The sequence below is a fragment of the Myotis daubentonii genome, chromosome 13 (assembly GCF_963259705.1).
Source record: "Myotis daubentonii chromosome 13, mMyoDau2.1, whole genome shotgun sequence".
Taxonomy (NCBI): Eukaryota; Metazoa; Chordata; class Mammalia; order Chiroptera; family Vespertilionidae; genus Myotis; species Myotis daubentonii.
In genome coordinates this window covers 40,376,510-40,396,919 of record NC_081852.1, presented here as the reverse complement: position 1 = coordinate 40,396,919, position 20,410 = coordinate 40,376,510, and the positions used below count along the sequence as shown (strand labels likewise).

The window sequence follows — 20,410 nt, the reverse complement described above, 5'->3', positions numbered from 1 at the left end:
AGGTTCGACCCCCCGGCCAGGCCGGGGGCGTGTGGGAGGCAACCAGTCGATGTGTCTGTTTTACATCGATGTCTCTCTCTCTCCCTTCCACTCTCTAAAAATCAAAGGAAAAAATATTGTTGCCCGAAGCCAAAGAGAAGCAGATATCCCAGGGCTCCTTTCGGATCTCAGGGACCACATTCACCATCCCCTTCCCCTTCGGAGGCGCCCTGCCCCAGTCTACATAGTTGCTTTTTGCTTTCCATCACAGGGCTCCAAATGCCCCAAGGACGCGCGCGCGCGCACGTCCCTGTCCCTACAGCAACCAGAGGGTGGGGAGGTAAAGCGCAGAGTTCCTGTGTTACTGAGAAGAGTGGGATGAACTCCTCAAGCCCGTTCTGGCTGTGCAAGGCAGCCGCTCTCCGAATTTGGGACACCTCGCCCAAGCCGATGCCCTGGAGGGCTGGGTAAGGCACACCAGCGACAACCACATTCCACAGTATTCCAAGAGAGCTAGCTAGTTGTTCACCCTCCTTTAGCAACTTCTAAGAATTACCATGTTTTCCATGTAAAGTTTTAAAAGTGTGAAAAACCTTTGGATAAGAAATGGTCAAAAGAACGTTTATTTTCTTTGTTTTAGTGACACCCCATTTCAATAACTAGGGAATAATACCCTTTCTAAATGAAGCAGTTGTTTTAAATCAGGAAGCTCTGAATAGATGCTAGAGCAGCTTATTTTCAAGAACTTGCTCAACCTCTTTTATATTTCATCACAAAATCAAGAAATGTACATATAATTTTTTACACTTATTTTACAGAGTCAAGTAGAAGTTTCTTACAGGCATAAATCCTGAAAATGCAAAAGGAGCATTCAGCATAAATACAATGAAGAGAACATAAGGATCAGACTGCTGTTTCCATTTGGACTGCAGTAATTTACACAAAGGAAAATGTACATTGTTCTAGGTTTTCCAGAGTTCATTTGGTTTGGCTTGTTTCCAAGTGAGGGTACGGTAGGGGGACATGCTATTTGAAGGAAGTAACCTGACCCCTGTGGTACCTGTGTGCAGGAACATAGCTACTGTGGCACAAGCTGCACCTGAAGTGGTTACCCCACTTACTTCCTGTCCTCTCTTTTAACTTGACCCAAACCAAATAAATTCTAGAATAGGGTCAGCTACAAACAATATAGTTAGAAATATTACCCCTGCCAAACAAAAACATTGCATCTTTAGAAAATCTAACACTTGTCTTCATATTCAGAATGGTTACATTAAACCACCCAAAGAGAACAAATAATTCACATTTTTATGGAGTTAAATCAAGGTTGATTTCAGGGACCTTTAATGATTTACCTATTTCCCCTTCAGAGTCAGAAGAATTAGAAAATTTTTGTCTACTTAAATCATATTTAGGTGAAAGTAAAAGCTAAAAGTCAGAAAATGACAGTGAAATATTCCCATATCGGACATGATTGCATTCCAAAACCAGATGCTGATGAAAAAACAAAACCATCATTCAAGTCTGAATAAAAAAAAGATATGTATAGGCATAAGTTTTTCTAATGTATTTACAATCAGTTTCGTATACAATTTTTGACCTGGTTTACATATATTTTTAAAAGTGAAAAATTAATGTCACATTTTCCATATACAAAATAGTATTCAATTATTTAAAAATCCATACAAATGATATTTATTACTGTCTCTCATTTCAGCTCTCATCAGCGTCTTTCCTCTGTGTTTTTTAATTCTGCAAACTGCCACTATCATAGAGATAACTATTCAGTCACGAATTTGGTGTCACTGAGTGCATGGGACGTGAAGTCTATGTGTGCTGGGACATACCATTCACCAAACTTCGCAGCTGTTTCATGACTGTCTCTATCAACTTCTGTTTGTCTCGATCATTCTTCCTGAACTGAGCAAATATATTGTTCTTTTTGCTAGTATCCTTCATCCTAGGAACATATGTGAATGAAGAAGCTTAGTAAAAGAAATTATAACTTATGCTGTCACAAGTAAAGAATCTTGGGGTGCTCTGAATTATCTAACATTAAGCCTATGCTTGAAAAATATATTTCCAAGAAAATAAGTACTAATAGAATTAGGGAAATAGGTACCACACAAAAAAATTAGCAGCTTTAGTCTACATTCTCTTTAAAGGGGTATTTTTGCATCAGTATATAAATCTAAAGTATATTATTTTCTAATATTATACTATTTTCTAATATCATTCCATAAGTATGCTAAAATATATACCCTCTATTAACTGCAAATTATATTCATAGCAAGACAAGGTAAAAGGAAAAATAAAATTAGAAAATTAAAAGCAGCAATTTTATTTTTTTTTTGCCTCAGTGGTGTTTCATGGTATTGTAAAATAAATTTACATGTATTTTAAACAGTTCTTTTTCTTCCCAAGTAAAATACACCATAGACATTTTGAAATGTGGGGAAATAATATACACTTTTAATTCAACAATTAAAATTTTTAATAGTGACACTTAAAATGAAATATGATTGAGTGAAAAATAATCTGCCACATAATTTGACAGAAACCAACACCTACATTTGTATTATTTTTAAATGGACAAGATACACCAGTAAGTGTCCTATTACTCCAGTTTTTACTGTATTATTTTCTAAATCACATGCTTCTTTGCTACAAAGAACCCGGGCCCATAACGGTGGGGTTTGAGAGCACTCGCTGGTGGCAGCCATTCCAATTCTGAGCCACATTTTACAAAATAACTTCTTTCCTATGTTACAGCATAAAATATAGTTCCAGTTCTCCCTTGTCTCAAGTAAACACATTTCTAAGGCCAATGAAGCCTGCTACTGAGAGTACAGTAGGAAAAATGTTTTGTTCCTATTAACATAAATAGCAATCTCATACACCAACACTGAAGGGCAAAAAAGAGGCTTATGTTTTGGTTATTAAAATGAACTGAGCCTTTAAGCTCCCTTTAGACATTTCTCTTTTGATGAAAATCTCTAGTTCTTTAATCACTGAATCACAAAATGCTAAAATATTATGTAAAAAAGTTTTCAGAATATACTCACTTCTCCAAAAGAGTAAGGGCTGTGTTTGGATTCACCCGGAGGTACTTAGAAGCTGGCTGTCCATAATCAGCTAGGTAAGTAGACCAATCCCAAACCATAAACAGGTCAAGGAGCTGAGAAAAATGGGGAAATGTTAAACCAACTTTTAGCTACTTACCTACAGCTAATATATAAGTATATGCCACTCTAGATCCACTGTAACATGACCTGCTTCTTAGATAAAACAGAATAGGGAAATTCCTTTTTGAAACTTAATTAACTGCACTTTATAATCAAAATAGTATTTACTATCTTTTTACTTTTGAAGTCATTAAAATTGTCAGGGGTTGATTTTCTAATAAAATACGTGATTGCATTTTCAAATAAGTATAAAATGAAAACAATTAATATTAACTATATTAGGTATAGAGATTAAACTTTACATATTATTCAGTTCACACTCAAATTTAATAAGGGTTGGTGCTAATTGAAGAATGTTAAAGAACTTAAATTTAACCTTTTCTCTTAAAGGTTAAGTATGTTTACCTTCCTAAGAAGCCATTTGCATCTAGACTTTCCCAAAGTAATTTAAACCAAAAGCTCGGATAATCTCAATTAAGTGCATTAAACAACCTCTGCTGGATTCTCCCTGGTGATAGATCCTCAGTAGTCTTATGAAAGGAGGGCTTCAGGACTCAGCATGTTAACTCTAGGCAATCATTTTGTATAAACAAACAACAACAAAAAAGAAACCCTCTTGTTTTCTGTAATGTTTTAAAATTGACTATTTGCTTTATAATCTCCAGTTAGAACTGTTGTCAAATATGGAAGTAATCTTTTAAAAGCAATGCCATGCCTAAACCAAAGCACCAAACTCCTTATCCAACTTTAAAACCCTAATCCCCTTTAAGCCATTTAAAACCAACTTCCTATCCCAATTTTAATTGTTTCAGAAAGCTAAATGCTTTACTTACTACCTTCCTTCAGTTTTTATATTATTCCTTCTTTTTTGTTTTAACTAAGAAGTATACTGCTTTTGCTTTCAAATGAATGAAGCATTTACATTTACTCATATGCTATTCGAGCCGCTAAATGTGAGAGGAATAAAACTTCTGGGGTGGTTCAAACCTAAAGAAAGGTTACAAGAAACTAGCTCTTCCCTTGGAAGATAATGGACTTGTTTGACTTTTCCCATCCAACAAACAGCTATTAATAGAGAATTTCTTGTAAAAGGAGGAAAATTCTATCATGAAAATATTAAGTACCAATATTAAAAGCCACTCTATTTTTTTTCAGACAACATTCTAGGCCATACCAAAATTTAAAACATTGGTACAGAAACTACATTGACACAAAGTTAAAAGAATATACTATGTTAAAAAAAAAAGGGGGGGGGGGACTTATTTAAAGTTCTGTGTAATTTTTGACTGTTGCAGCAAGTACTTTTTTTCCTTCCTTTCACACGGAGGAAAAGTTACTTTCATATTCTCCCATGGTGAAAATGTAAATTTGTGTCACTTCTCTGCAACGTGATTTTGTTATATGTTTAAGAACCTTATAAAAATGGTCATTCTCTTTGACTCAGTAATCATACTTATAGGAGTCTAACTCCAGGAAACAATAATAAAGACGGACAAAAAAGTATGAGCAAAGATATTAATCTCAAAAATGTTATTTGTGTTATCAAAAAACTGAAGAGAAAAAAAAACCTGAAAATAGTCTAAATCTCAATATTAAGATAATGATTAAATAGGAAGATATATCTACAAGACTATTATGCTGTTATTAAAATTGATCTACATAGAATTTTAAATAGCTTAGGAAGATGCTTATAATAACTGTTGCTACTGAAAATACATAAAAACCCATCAAAAAAGACTGGAAGAAAATTTGAGAAAATGTTCTGAATGGCTGTTATTTGTGTGATGGGATTATGGGTAATGTATTGTCTTCTTTATTTTCATAATATTTCACAATGGACATGTATTAACTCTAGAGTTAGAAATAAGGTTTGCATATTTATATATTAAATTTCGATAATGACTACTCCTCACAGAGTCGTTAACAAAAGCCTCATTTTGAAGGATTCCTCTTCAGGTTAGGTATGTGTTTGCACAAGTGTGTGTGGGCATGCGCACAGTCAGCAGAGAGTAACACTTAATAACTGTATACTGGCTGTAATCTCCTTTTCTTTCCAAAAGGCATTAGCAACATGACCTTTGGGATTTGCAAGAGGAAGAGGCCTTAACAAAAGTCTGTTTTTCTCTTGTGCAGATCTACCCCCAGGTGGGAAAGGAGGAGCCCACTTAATTAATTAAAAACCTACACCAACTCCAACTGTGAATATAGAACTGGTTCTTCTACAGCACCAACACAGACTTTCCTAGATAAAGAAATATTATGCTTACAATTTTCACATATGGCCAGACAATCCTATGCAAATCTCTTACCTCTAGACATTACAGGACCACAAAATTTAACCTACCTGCCCACATGCAGACAAATCTCATCGACATGCTTTCAATTTTACATTAATACTTTATAGAACTACATATAGTACAGAGTTAACTTGAAGATAGCTATGGAATGCATTGCCAATGTGGATAAAAGGGCTAAGCACCTAGATAACATTCATTTATTCATTCAACAAATATTGACGGCTCACCTACAAGGAGGCAGCGAAGTAGCATCTGTATTAGGCACCAGGATATAGTATTGAACAAGACAAAGTCTCTGACCTCAAAGAGTTTACATTATACATGGAAAAGGTGGAGAGGCAGACAGTTAACAAGGAAACAAGAAATATTTTGGTGTTAACATGACGAAATTATCTTAAAAAACTATTCACACAAAACCCTAGTATTTTAAACTACTATAACATATAAGGAAGCTACTATCAATTTAATATTAAGTAGCCCTGACCGGTTTGGCTCAGTGGAAAGAGCGTCGGCCTGTGGACTCAAGGGTCCCAGGTTCGATTCTGGTCAAGGGCATGTACCTTGGTTGCGGGCACATCCCCAGTGGGGGTGTGTGCAGGAGGCAGCTGATCAATGTTTCTCTCTCGTTGATGTTTCTAACTCTCTATCTCTCTCCCTTCCTCTCTGTAAAAAATCAATAAAATATATTTTTTTAAAATTAAAAAAAAATATTAAGTAAGACAGAAACTACTGATTTATGTAGGAGTCAGTGACTGCTTGCTCACTGTTCTCAGCCCATGAATCCAAGTGGTTGTAGACTTGAGCACCACTTCAGTGTCTATGTCCTAAAGTATACATGGGCATGGGTGGAGGAGATACGGGGCCAGCAAGCATGCCGATCTCATATTCTGATTTCTCATTTTCATTTGTGTAAGGATTTTTCAAATGCACCATACTGCATCAATAAGTAAATAGAAACAAACTTCACAAAACAGGCAGGAAAACACATAAAATGTGTCCAACAGAGTGTAACTACTCAGTAGATATTCAAGAAATAACTGGCTGATTGATGATGCCAGACCACTATTCCAAGTTTACTTCGGCATTTTTCTTAGGCTTCATGAGTACAAAAAATGAGCACCCTCCAGATCCCTTTGGCTATGCTGACAGCTCTCTGAAAAAGGCCAATGTTGGCCTGCAGGCAAACAAGGGCCAGTGAACACAGTCAACTGACTTCCCCCATCTCTCCCAGGATTTGACTGGAGCATTGGTAAAGCCAGATTCCCTCACAAGAAAGCACTGGGTCTAATGTTGAATGCGTTAAATGTTCTCCCTAGAGAAAGAAACACTCATATTTCTGAATGGTCTTCTGGTATCCCTTATCCATAATTATAAGGTCCTTTTTCATTTTAAAAAATTTTAAACTGAAGTGAAAGATGTAACACAAAACGAGAATGTTATGGAACAAACACTATACCAGGCCGAGTGATGGACTGAACCCATTTCTGTAGGCTGCTACCCATCCCTGCTTTAACTAAGATGCATGATCTCTGATCTTTGGGATGGTTTAAAAAGAACATGACTGCTCTGGAGCCAGAGTGCGACAGGAAGGGATGAGGAAACTGGAGTCATGACAGGTACAAACCACTGACACTCACCTTCACTCCACACAAATAGCCAGTGCCTTGAGACCTGCCTCTCACATTCGGTCAGGTTTCATGGGATGCACTATGTCCTTAATAGTAAAACCTTATTATGGAAAACCTCATCTCTGTCTCAAATTTTGCTTCCTTAAGATGGCAACACATAAACAATACATTTACTATTAATCACACCAAATCTTTCTCAGTCTTTTAAATAAACAGTAAGACATAGTCTCAACAGGTGAATTTATTATTTAACATATATACCTAAAATTCAAAGATGTAGATCAAATATGAACAAAAACAAAAATCTTCCCTAGATTATCCAAGAGCAATTTTACAATTACTTATTAAAGGATAAAGTTAGGCATATTATAATGAAAATTGGTATTAAGTTCTATAAATGGGTTTGTTCCAATAGTCAAGTAAAGTAATCCACCTTAAATCCTTTTGGGAAGTAAGCAAAGTATGGATCATATAAAAATGAACAGCAAAATAATGCGCCTCAGTTCTATCTCATCATGATTTATAAGATTACCTAAAATTAGTATCCTAACTTTTTTTTCACCAAGGATTCAAAAATACCCTTCATAACTAATCTGATAACATAAAGTGGATTTGTGCCAATATTTGTAAGTGAGTTGTAAAAGTTTCACTTCTTTAGCGTTCCCTGTGTGTGTCCACCAAACAAAAAGATTCAGCTTACGGAAAGAAATGGTTGCATGGGTGGTCCCATTTATATGCTCAAATAGTTGAATCACTGAAGAATTCATCTGTGTCATCACATTTAGCTTGCTGACAGTTTCCCATCCTAAGTCTCACTCTATATCTACACCCAAGAAACTTGGGGTCTCAGACCTGTTGAGATCACTTTGTGCAAATGACACAATGAATCTAGGCCGATTTAAAACCATTCTATGGAACTCGAAGTGACTTTTTGCCTTTGAAAAAGTGAACCCAGAGTGCAGGTCATTTTTTCCTTGAATCTGGTTTAGCTTTCTTTGTTTTGGGTCTTTTGGGTTTTGCTTTTGAAGCACCTCAGGGGCAGTGACCCAAGACAGAAGATAAATAAAGTTAAGCCAACCTCAAGAGAAAAGCAATTGGGGATACCAGGTTTGCTTTTGTAAATGTGAACAGTGACCTGGGGGCTCAGGGTCAACCTTAGTCCCCCAAAGTCCCTTTTTCCAAACACCAAATCCACCTGGGACCTCAGAGTTGATTTGCAGATTCCAAAAGTAAACCAGGAGATCATTTTTCCTTTGCCTCCAAAAAACAAAACCAAAGCAAGGGTTCCTAGAGGGCTTCTGAGATATAAACAACACAAAATTCCTAAACCATAATACAGCTTTACAAAGAAATATGAGTAATTGGGCACGGGGGATTCAAGAAAAATGGGTCTTATTAAATTAGCCACAGACGGGAAAATACAAGCCCCTTTCTAAATAGATGTTGAAATCAAACGACAAGCTGTATGATTTTTAAAGTACTTGGCTTTACCCACTTTCCAGCTCTCTGAAAACAGCACATTTGGAAAAATCCACATACAGCACGGAAGAGAATCTTAAGTAGCAGACAGAAAGGGCTAGGGCAACACTAGGAAGAAGCAGTGTTGTGCCTCCCACCCCCTCACTTTTTGTCCTCCTCATGCCTTTTACTCTCTGATGCACCTGAGCCCTTGCCCACGCCTGCCTTTCCCAGCGGGCCTCTCCGGGCCGTGTGAGGACTAGGAGGAGCTTTGAGCACGTTGGGCTGCAGAGGTTAAAAGGCACCGGTCTCTTCAAGTCACCTCACCCAGGTGAACTGCACACAGCAGAGGTAGACTGTTCCTAAAGTGTTCTTGATGGTAAGCTATGTCGTAGTCCTAGATAACTACTTTCCATCCCTACTATTACTACTACTGTCCTAATTCCAATATAGGAATCACCCCGAGGCCTTTGGTCTTGCCTATCCCCTTTGCCTCTCCCTTCCAATACGCCAGATCCATCAACCTTTACACACTGATGCCAGAGATCCAGCTAAAATACAAATTTGATCACACCATTCATTTGCTTAAAACCTTCAATGGCTTCCCGAGTCTTACAATATAAAGTTTAAGTTCTTTAACATAACATGAAAAGTTATTTTGCACCTGATCCAGGTCAACCTTACGGCTTCTTCTCCTGACTTGTAACTTAAACTCTTAAATGAGAAATACTCAGAACTTATAAACCATGAAATGATAAACCTGTACATTTATCACTTTCTTCTCTGTGTGGAGTCTCCTTCTCCTCTTCTTCCAGGTAACTTACTTATTCCATAAAATTTAAGTCAGGATTCACCTCTCTCAGGAAGCCTTCCCAGACCAGGTGGTCTTGGTTGGGTTGGCTGTTCCTCTTTATAGCACCCTCCATATATCTCAAGTAGTTTTCACAACATATTGATATCATCGGTTAATTTCTGTTGATTCACTAAAGAATCAAGTATCAATTAATTCCTTTTGTAGTTGGGTGACTCTTGGCTACCTCAGCCCTGTCTCTTTCCAATATCCCAATAGTTGAAATGCCCTGTCTTCTTCCTAAAAATGACCTTTGTAAGTGCCTCAAAGCTGGTGACTTATTTTGCTTAATATCTGTATCTTCACATTTGGCGCACTTCCTGGTATAAATTAAATAAATGCATGTTGAGATGAACTTCATAGGTTACCATTTGATACAGAATTTTAAGTCTACACTGAACCCACATCTTACATACTAATAGTTTACTTTACATGTAAACTAATAATTAAGACACCTCTGAATTTTTAGTAACATCTTATAATTATTATGAAAGCCACACTAGTCCATTTTATTGACTGATTTATTTTGTGCTATAGAATATACTAAAATATTTCACAACCAAAGTTCTGCTCTTGAGATTACCTTTTGTCAACCAGTGGTGACACCATCAAACATGTTAAACAAACATTCTTGGGTCATACATTTAATTTTCTGTCTAGATCCATTATAATATCTGCCACTCTTATATAGCAGGTAGTTATGTAATGACTTCACCATTGGAGCTCAGACTTCCAATATTAAGGAAATCAAACCCTGAAACTCATGATTAGAGATGTTTACTAGACTTTCAATTCTCCCTGATGAGTCATTTTGCTTCACTGAAGCAATGAAGAAATAAGATCTGCTTGTATGACTTGACTGTGGAAGAATTTGAACAATGAAGGAAGACAATTCGGATTAGCCAATGAAGAAAAATTGGAAGCCAATGTATCTATACTCAAGAATATATTAGAGAGAGTAGATGCTTCAATGAAGAAAGTTAGGCTATCTGGAGTTTCTTTATGTACTCCTTCATAGCACAATTTTTTTTTTAATTAAATCTTTATTGTTCAGATTATTACATTTGTTCCTCTTTTTTTCCCCCCCATAACTCCCCTCCTCCCAGTTCCCGCCCCACCCTCCGCCCTCACTCCCCACCCACTGTCCTCATCCATAGGTGCACGATTTTTGTCCAGTCTCTTCCCACATCTCCCACACCCCTTTCCCCCCCAAGAATAGTCAGTCCATTCCCTTTCTATGTCCCTGATTCTATTATAATCAACAGTTCATTCTGTTCATCAGATTATTTATTCACTTGATTCTTAGATTCACTTGTTGATAGATGCATATTTGTTGTTCATAATTTGTATCTTTACCTTTTTCTTCCTCTTCCTCTTCTTAAAGGAAACCTTTCAGCATTTCATATAATCCTGGTTTGGTGGTGATGAGCTCCTTTAGCTTTTCCTTATCTGTGAAGCTCTTTATCTGACCTTCAATTCTGAATGATAGCTTTGCTGGATAAAGTAATCTTGGTTGTAGGTTCTTGGTATTCATCACTTTGAATATTTCTTGCCATTCCCTTCTGGCCTGCAAAGTTTCTGTTGAGAAATCAGCTGACAGTCGTATGGGTATTCCCTTGTAGGTAACTGAGTTTCTTTCTCTTGCTGTTTTTAAGATTCTCTCTTTATCTTTTGCTCTTGGCATTTTAATTATGATGTGTCTTGGTGTGGTCCTCTTTGGATTCCTTTTGTTTGGGGTTCTCCGCGCTTCTTGGACCTGTAAGTCCATTTCTTTCACCAGGTGGGGGAAGTTTTCTGTCATTATTTCTTCAAATAGGTTTTCAATATCTTGCTCTCTCTCATCTTCTGGCACCCCTATAATTCTGATGTTGGTACGCTTGAAGCTGTCCCAGAGGCTCCTTACACTATCCTCGCATTTTTGGATTCTTTTTTCATTTTGCTTTTCCGGTTGGATGTTTTTTGCTTCCTCGCATTTCAAATCATTGACTTGATTCTTGCGCTCCTCTAGTCTGCTGTCGGGAGTCTGTATAATATTCGTTATTTCAGTCCGTGTATGCTTAATTTCTAGTTGGTTCCCCAATATAAGATCGAGGGTCTTATTAGTTTTCGTGTAGATCTCATTAAGTTTATCGGCGGCTTCTAAACAGTTCTTGAGAGACCTTAAAAGTGTGGTTCTGAACTCTATATCTTCCATTGACAATTTTGTCCTGTTTCTTTGACTCCGCATTTTGTTATGCTTCCTTGGTGCACCCCCTAGTGGTCTTTGTTCGCAGTCTTATAGTTAAATCTTGATTGTTGTAGCTAATTCCAGGGAGGGTTTGACCTCCAGGCCAAGTGGCTATGAGAATCAGCTGTGTCAGCAGTGAGAGAACTTCTGTCCTCTAGGGAGGTGCTATCTAGCCTTTGCCTGAGGCTATCCAGCAAATGCCTCTATGCAGGGCTTGGGCGGGGCAGGTTGCACAGGATCAACAGGGTGGGCCGGAGAGAGCAGTTATGGCGGCTCTCAGTCCTGTCCCCAGGGGCTCTGCCTCTCTGAGTCCCAGCACCCGCTGCAAAGCTCGGAGAGAAAGCTGCACTCGCTCTGACCGAAGCCAGACAGTCCCGCTTCTCCCGTTTGAGTCTGGGTCCCTAAAGACTCGCCCGGATCTGGTGCTCAGAGTCTTCGACTCCCTCCCGATTGAAAACGCCAAACGCGCCCTCCGCCGCCAGCCCGCTCCGCGCACTCCGCACCTCAGAATTTGACTTCAGCACTGCGCCTCCTCTGAGTGTCTGTGTGCGTTTCTCTTTCCTTCTAGTTGTAGGACTTCCACTCAGCCAGCGTTCCTATGGTTCTGGGTGATGTCCCTTCCGTTTTTTGGTTTCACTTTTGAAGTAGTTGTTCAAAGCAGCAAACTCCGGCGTTAACCTATGCCGCCATCTTGGTTCTCTCCATAGCACAATTGTTAAGGAGAAAAAAAAAAAAAGGGGGCTCTAGCCAGTTTGGCTCAATGGATAGAGCATCGGCCTGTGGACTGAAGGGTCCCAGGTTCAATTCCAGTCAAGGGCACATGCCTGGGTTGCAGGCTTGATCACCAGTAGGGGCCATGCAGGAGCCAGCCAATCAATGGTCCTCCCTTATAATTTATGTTTCTATCTCTGTCTCCCTCTCTCTTCTTCCTTCCCCCCTTCCCTCCCTTTCACTCTCTCTAAAAATCAATGGAAAAAAAATATCCTCGGGTGAGGATTAACAACAACAAAACACAAAAAAAGAATTTAAGGGGTTTTGTATCCTCACTCATTTTATTTCTTTCTAATCTTATAATAGATTTTATAATCTTTACTCAAACAATTTTTCAAGAAATATATTTTGGCCCTAGCTAGTTTGGCTCAGTGGATAGAGCATTGGCCTGCAGACTGAAGGGTCCCAGATTCGATTCCAGTCAAGGGCACATGCCCAAGTTGTGGGCTCGGTCCCCAGTGGAGGGCGTGCAGGAGGCAGCCAATGGATGATTCTCTCTCATCATTGATGTTTCTCTCTCTCTCTCTCTCTCTCTCTCTCTCTCTCTCTCTTTCTCTCTCTTCCTTCCTCTCTGAAATCAATAAAAATATATTTTAAAAAAGAAATACATCTCATTTACTTTTCTAGAATCTAAAAGGCGCTTCTCTTATCCTAGACAATTTATTAACCCCTAGTTATCCAGTTACTTGCGGACCTGATTGTACATGTAATTACATTTTGTCAGGTATAATTTGCTCAATAAACATGTCAGAACACTTGCTGCTTAGTTTGTTTCAATGATAAATTTAGTTTTTCTACAACCTCACGGCATAATTAAATGTGAAAGAAGGGCAGTAATCAGACTATACCGAAGCTGATTCACTCAGGCGAGAGTGCCTAGCATGTAGCCATGGCTTCCTGTGAGGCCTGACACTTTCCTGAGTGCTTAGTAACAAATTTCTCGGATAGGGATAGGCCAATAGTGACAACACTGACATTCTGGCCATGCAGGTATCCACATGAACTTCAAAATGGGCAATAAGTTTGAAGATGCAGCTTAGTTAAGAAGCAACTATTGGTAAAGAGCTTCAGCTATGGCTATAAACTTTCACTACAGGCTTATAACAGCAAAACACAAAAAGAAAAAACAAATAAAAACAACAGGGGAAGGGCTTATTTTCTTAGGAAGATAAATGCAGCCTGCGGAATCAAGTGGCTTGTGCCCTAAGCTCTACAACGCTTGCCTGATGTGAATCTGCACTACAGGAGTGCCAGTGCAAAAAGAAATCCCTACCTGACCTCTGGGTAACCTGAACAGGAAATGAGGACATTTCTAAGCAAAATAGGCTGTGTCATCCTGCTAAACTAATGGTTCCCATCGACACTTTGCATAAACATCTTACATGAGGCCACCAGAAAAAACTCAAGCCAAAGCATCTCTTCTCTGTTTTTGTTTTTTGGTTAATCCTCACCTGAGGATATTTTTCCATTGATTTTTAGAGAGAGTGGAAGGGAGGGGGAGAGACAGAGAGAAACATCAGAGACACATTGATTAGTTGCCTCCTACATGCGAGCTGGGCCGGGGATTGAGCCAGCAACCAATAAGGTATGTGTCCTTGATCAGAATTGAACCCGGGACCCTTCAGTCCACAAGCTGATACTCTATGCACTGAGCCAAACTGGTTAGGGCAGCATCTCTTCTTTGTAACACATAAAATAGAGCCTGGCCCAGTACCTTCAACACAACTAAGGTAAAGCTTGTTGATAATTAGGAGGACAAAGAAGGGAGAGGGGATAACAGGTAAGAAAGTTGGAAGCATTCTTTAAAATACAGATTAGTTGAAAATCCTATCTAATAAAAGAGAAAAATGGTAATTGGCGTACGACGATACCCTTTTCATTGGCTAATCAGGGCTATATGCAAATTAACTGCCAACTATGATTGGCAGTTAACTGCCAACTATGATTGACAGTTAACTGCCAACTATGATTGACAGTTAACTGCCAACAAGATGGCGGTTAATTTGCATATGTAGGCACAATGCAGGGAGGCGAAAGGGAAAGCAGGAAGAAGCCACCTGCCACTGACAGTGATCGGAAACCCAGGGGGGAGCTAAGAGCTGGGGGGCAGGGCAAAGGCGGCCCTGGGGCCGCCTTTGCCCTGCCCCCCAGCCATGATCGGAGAATCAGGCGCCTTTGCCGCCCTGGCCAGTGATAGCAGGAAGTAGGGGTGGAGCCAGCGATGGGAGCTGGGCACGGTCGAAGCTGGCAGTCCCGGGAGCTAGGGGTCCCTTGCCTGGGCCTAAAGCGGAGCCCACGATCACGGGGCCGCTGCAGCTGCGGGTCCCCGCTGCCCGGGCTGGACGCCTCTGCCAGAGGCCTCAGGCCTGGTCAAGGGGCCGATCCGGTGATTGGTGATCGGAGGGTGATGAGGGTCAACTCCTCTGGCCGAGGCATCAGGCCTGGGTGGGGGGCGGAGCCGGGGATTGGGGGGATATGATGGTCCCCTTGCCCAGGCCTGAAGCCTGGGTCAGAGACGTCATGCTTGGGCGGGGGGTGGAGCAAGCGATCAGAGGGAGATGGGGGTCCCCTGCCCAGGCATGATTCCTGGGCCAGAGGCCTCAGGCCTGGGCGGGGGCCAGAGCCAGTGATCAGGGGGAGATGGGAGTCCCCTGTCCAAGCCTGACACCTCTGGCGGAGGCGTCAGGCCTGGGCAAGGGGCCGATCAGGCGATCGGAGGGTGATGGGGGTCTACGCCTCTGGCCGAGGCATCAGGCCTGGGCAAGGGGCCGATCCTGCGATTGGAGGGTGATGGGGGTCAACGCCTGAGGGCTCCCAGTATGTGAGAGGGGGCAGGCTGGGCTGAGAGACACTCCCCCCCACACACACCCAGTGCATGAATTTCGTGCACCGGGCCCCTAGTCTTATATAATAAAAGCCCAACAGCCCTAACTGGTTTGGCTCAGTGTATAGAGCGTTGGCCTGTGGACTGAGGAGTCCCAGGTATGATTCCAGTCAAGGGCATGTACCTTGGTTGTGGGCACATCCCCAGTAGGGGGTGTGCAGGAGGCAGCTGATCGACGTTTCTCTCTCATCAATGTTTCTTTTTCTTTTCTTTTTAAAAAAATATATTTTATTGATTTCACAGAGAAGAAGGGAAAGGGACAGAGAGTTAGAAACATCGATCAGCTACTTCCTGCACACCCCTCCATTGGGGATGTGCCTGCAACCAAGGTACATGCCCTTGACCAGAATCAAACCCAGGACCCTTCAGTCTGCAGGCCGATGCTCTATCCACTGAGCCAAACTGGTCAGGGCCTCATCAATGTTTCTAACTCTCAATCCCTTTCCCTTCCTCTTTGTAAAAAATCAATAAAATATATTTAAAAAAAAAAAAAAAGCCCAACTGAAACGGCAGCCAGCCCCACCCCCCAGCGGGGACCCCCACCCTGATCCGGGGCCCCCACCAGGGCAGGTTGGTCGGCTCCCACCTGTGCACTGGAGCACTATCCTATATAATAAAAGGGTAATATGCAAATTGACTCTAATGGCAGAACGACCGCTCCACCAGTCACTATGAGGTGCACTGACCTCTCTTTGTTTTTCCCCCCCGGCCGGCAGGCTCTGATCACCTGATGGCGGATGGGGAACTGGGGGTAGGTGGCGGGGGATGTGGGTGGCACCAGGCCAAGGCCCCTGCTCCACCAGTCACCTCCCACACAGAAGGCAACCCGCGGTGGGGGGCAGGGCCAGCGAGTGGCAGGAATGGCCAACCTCTCAGTCCCTTCCCCCAGCCATCAGGCTCTAATCACCCAATGGTGAATGGGTAACTGGGGTGGGTGGTGGTGTGAAGTGGGGCCAGCTGCGGGCAGCCAGGGAAGACGGCCCTGATCGCAGGCCAGGCCTAGGGACCATACCCACACATGAATTTCGTGCGCAAGGCCTCTAGTCAATTAATAAAAGATTTTTTAAAAAAGGAATTTAATTCGTATCAAGAATTGAGTAAGAGTATTCAATGGTTTTGAACTATTCAACAAAAACTACAACTTAAAAATAAGTCACTTTTTTCAGAATAATTAAAAAATATCTGGCCCTAGCTGGTTTGTCACAGTGGATAGAGCATCGGCCTATGAACTGAATGGTCCCAGGTTTGATTCCGGCTAAGGGCACATGCCCGGGTTGCGGGCTCAATCCCCCCTAGTAGGGGGCATACGGGAGGCAGCTGATAGATGATTTTCTCTCTCATTGATGTTTCTATCTCTCTATCCTTCTCCCTTCCTCTCTGAAATCAATAAAAATATATTTTAGAAGGACTTGTATGCATGCATATAAGCATAACCAATGGACACAAGATACTGGGGGGGTAGGGGAGGCTGGGGGAATGTCAAGGGGGTGAAAAAAAGGAGACATATGTAATACCCTTTGTAATACTTTAAGCAATAAAAAAAAAAAAATCCCTAGGGAAAACAAACTTGGGAGAGACAAAAAGATACTCTTCCTTTGCTAATCCTCTCAAGTGTGGATTTCTATTGTTGCCTATAATAAACCAATTTTTTCTTTAAAAAAAAAAAATATATATATATTTTTTAAAAATCTGATATTTGGTTACAGTGCTTCAGAATGTTGGAAACTGACACCATTTGGTTGGGAACAATCAAGCTCCTCCAATGTCTCACCTAATCAATATCCTATGGATATTATTTGCTTTCTAATTATAGTTCACTTGGATAAAAAGTGCTATTTCATGACACCAATATTACATTCATTCACAGGCCCTATTAAATTTCCTTCCAATTCAATTTTGAAAAATATCAAACTACTTTCATTTTGAATTAATCATTTAAGAGTGTTGTAAACTTTGGGTCTCAAACTCCTCTTCTATTTGACATTAGCAATGAAATGATGATGCTAACCCAGTCTTTGGATACAAGGAGTTCATAAGTATAATGAAAGAGATATTCACACAATTATGAACATGCTAATTACACTGATAGAATTATGTATAGGTTATTATTATTAGAGCGTTCAATCTTATCTGGGGGATGAGAAGTAAACACAAGATGGCATCTTAGGTAGAACCCAAACTGAGTCTTAAAAAGGAGTTAATCGAGGGAAGGGTAGTATTTCAAACTGATGGGACAGCATAAGAAAAGGTACAAAGAGGAGAAATAGCTGTGCTTATGGGGAGTGTTATGCACTTTAGTATTGTTAAACTGAAATATAAGTCAAGGAGTAGTACAAGTCAGGCTGGAGAAGGGCATGGGGAGGTGCGTCATTAAAGGACATTTATGCTGGGTTTAGGAACTTAGGGAAGCTTTTAAACAAGGGGAGTCCCATGGTCAGATTCATCACTTAGATAAGTAATTCCAACAGCTCTGTGAAGAATGGATTTGAGGAGAAAACATTAAAAGTAGAAAAATAATTAGGAGACCACTGTGATAATCTTGAAATACACTAGGACAGACAGGTAGTTGGGATAGAGAGAAGACTATGGATAGGTAGTAGACAAGTATTTAGGATGGAAAGAATAGGATGGCTTTGAAAATATTTAGGAGGAAAAAACTTCTGGGACATGATGACTGACTGGATGGGGACATGGCAGAGCGATGCCATAAACCAAAATAGAGAACACAGGAAGATGATATGGTTTGAGAATGAGGGAAGATATGTGTTGACAGCTTTGGCCACATAGGATGTGAGAAATACATCCCAGTGGAAACGTCTACCAAGCAACTGGTATGTATCTAGGGCATACAGCACTTATGCCAGAGAGAGATATGTGAATAGGGGGTAGAAAAGGAATCCACAAAAGAGAAAACAAAAGTTAAAGTACAGCCTTTGAACAAAAGAGAATTTTAAAGAGGACATGATTAACATGATCAAATGCAGTGAAAAGAAGCAGTAAGATTAGGGCTAAAACATCTACCAGCCTTCCCTAATGAGCTAAGCAAACAGTGTTTTAGCAGTGTGGCAAAGCAGAGAATAGTGGATGGAGGAATGGATGAGAGATGAGGAAATAAGGTTATAATTAATTATAAATCATTCTTTTAAGGAATCTGGGTACAAAGAAGAAAAGAGATTGAAAATAGCTAGAATGAGACTAGAGAAGGTATTTCCCCTCCCGCCCACCTGACCCCCTTTCCCTCTCTCTCAGATAGGAAAGATTTGAACATGTTTTTAGGCTAAGGTAGTTAGGAAAATGATAAAGCAGAGGAAAGACAGATGAATAACAAAACAAAGTCCAATGAAAAGATGCAATCAAGGGCATAGGAAGATGAGAGAGCCTTGACTAAAACAGCTACCTGTTATTTGAATGTGAAGGAAAGGAAATGAGGATGCAAGTAAATATAGATACACTGATTACAAAAGCAACAATGAAAGATCAATGGTGATAGAGATGAATGAGGAAGCTCAAAGGGGCTGGAGCTTTCACTCAGGTGAAGGAACAATCCTATCTAATAAAAGAGTAGTATGCAAATTAACCCGTCACTCCATGACAAAAGATGGTGGAGCCCATAGTGGCTGGAGGGGAAGGGGGGAGACGCTGGCGGCAGCACCCCAGCGACACAAACCCAGCGTCCCGCGCCCTGGCCACACGGAGGGAGGGGCCTCTGGCCAGAGACTGGGTCACAGGATGCTGGCGTTGTTGCAGGCCGGGCTGAGGGACTGCCTCCCCCCCCCCCCCACAAATTTCGTGTATCAGGCCTCTAGTTGTCTATGAATAGAAATGAAAAACTAGGAGAAAACCAAAGTCTCCATCACTCTGTTGAGCATATGAAAGAAGGCATGGCTACCACTAGTGAGGGCTACATGGTTAGCAGTATCCTCAGAACTCTGTGACAAGGAGGTGAAGAAAAACATTCTGTCCAATAGTTAAAGCTGTAGGGCCATTTCCACTGGAATGAAGGTGTAAGAGGGTTAGAAGTGAACAGATAGTGCAAACAAACCAAGGAGTGAGTAGACAGGAAAAAGGTTGGGAGGTGGGAAGGAATGCAGTAAGAAAATACTAAGTACCTTATCTAGTTTAGCTCAGTGGATAGAGCATTGGTCTGTGGACTGAAGGGTCCCAGGTTCAATTTCGGTCAAGGGCATATGCCCAGGTTGCATTTTGGGCTTGATCCCCAGTAGGGTGTGTGCAGAAGGCAGCAGATCAGTGGTTCTCTCTCATCATTGATGTTTCTATCTCTCTCTCCCTCTCCCTTCCTCTCTGAAATCAATGAAAAAAAATTTTTTTAAAAAGGTAGTGAGAAAAAAGAAAAGAAAGTACTGAGTAGGGAGAAAGTACTTAACTCTATTGAGAAATCAAATATTTTAATCTTCTAGAATTAGGGACAGTGCATGAGTTTCAGAAGGCTGTCATGAGGTTTTCAAAAGGGCAGAGAAGCCTCTATATTTGAATGTAGGTGATCTTAAGACATCTAGAGCAGCCGCAAGAGCCCTGGTTAAAGGGAGAGCTTCTAGGAGGTTTGGTTTGATTTTCTGAAGACCCTTCCAATTATCAAGTCTTAGGATTTCAGGACTATGAAGATCATGGAGTCACAGACCACAGTAATTGAATGATGATTTGACATTTAAGAAAATACAAAAGAGACAAAGAAAAAAAAAAAACACTGAATTGTAAAACACTCCAAGAACTAACCTGTCACTTAACATTAAGTACTAAGTAAGTACTGTAAGTATATCTAAGGAGGAAGTTCAGGCAAAAAATGCTATGAATGTTTAATTTTCAAATAAAATTATCCCTTCAGCACTTTCATCCTCTTGACATGTTAGTAAAAATTTTCATAATTATATATCCATTTGGATCTTAAGAGGTCATTATTGACCTAAAAGACACTAATCTAAATTTCTTTTAATATATGGTAAATATGGCAGAATGCACAACTTCAAAGTGCTAGCTGAATACTCACAGTGTTTGGTTCTCTGAGCCACCCAAATTTGAGGAAGGGTGACTCTGTGGGCCACTGAGAACTTCCAAAAGCTTGGATTATGTACATATACCTATTTTATTGGATATGTTTGTTTTCACTTTTCCA

General features: G+C 40.5%; 1 protein-coding gene across 3 annotated transcripts in view; it reads right to left on the bottom strand.

The window, feature by feature from the left end:
- Positions 1 to 579: 579 nt before the first annotated feature.
- The window catches only part of EXOC6 (exocyst complex component 6), a 151,250-nt gene continuing 131,419 nt past the window's right edge, over positions 580 to 20,410 (bottom strand). For all 3 annotated transcript variants that reach the window (XM_059662857.1, XM_059662858.1, XM_059662859.1), the window contains 2 exons: positions 3,045 to 3,157; positions 580 to 1,939 (listed from right to left, as the gene is read on the bottom strand). In XM_059662857.1, coding sequence (XP_059518840.1) covers positions 1,807 to 1,939; positions 3,045 to 3,157 — 246 coding nt within the window. In that variant the 3' untranslated portion in view covers positions 580 to 1,806. The remainder of the gene's footprint in view (positions 1,940 to 3,044; positions 3,158 to 20,410) is intronic.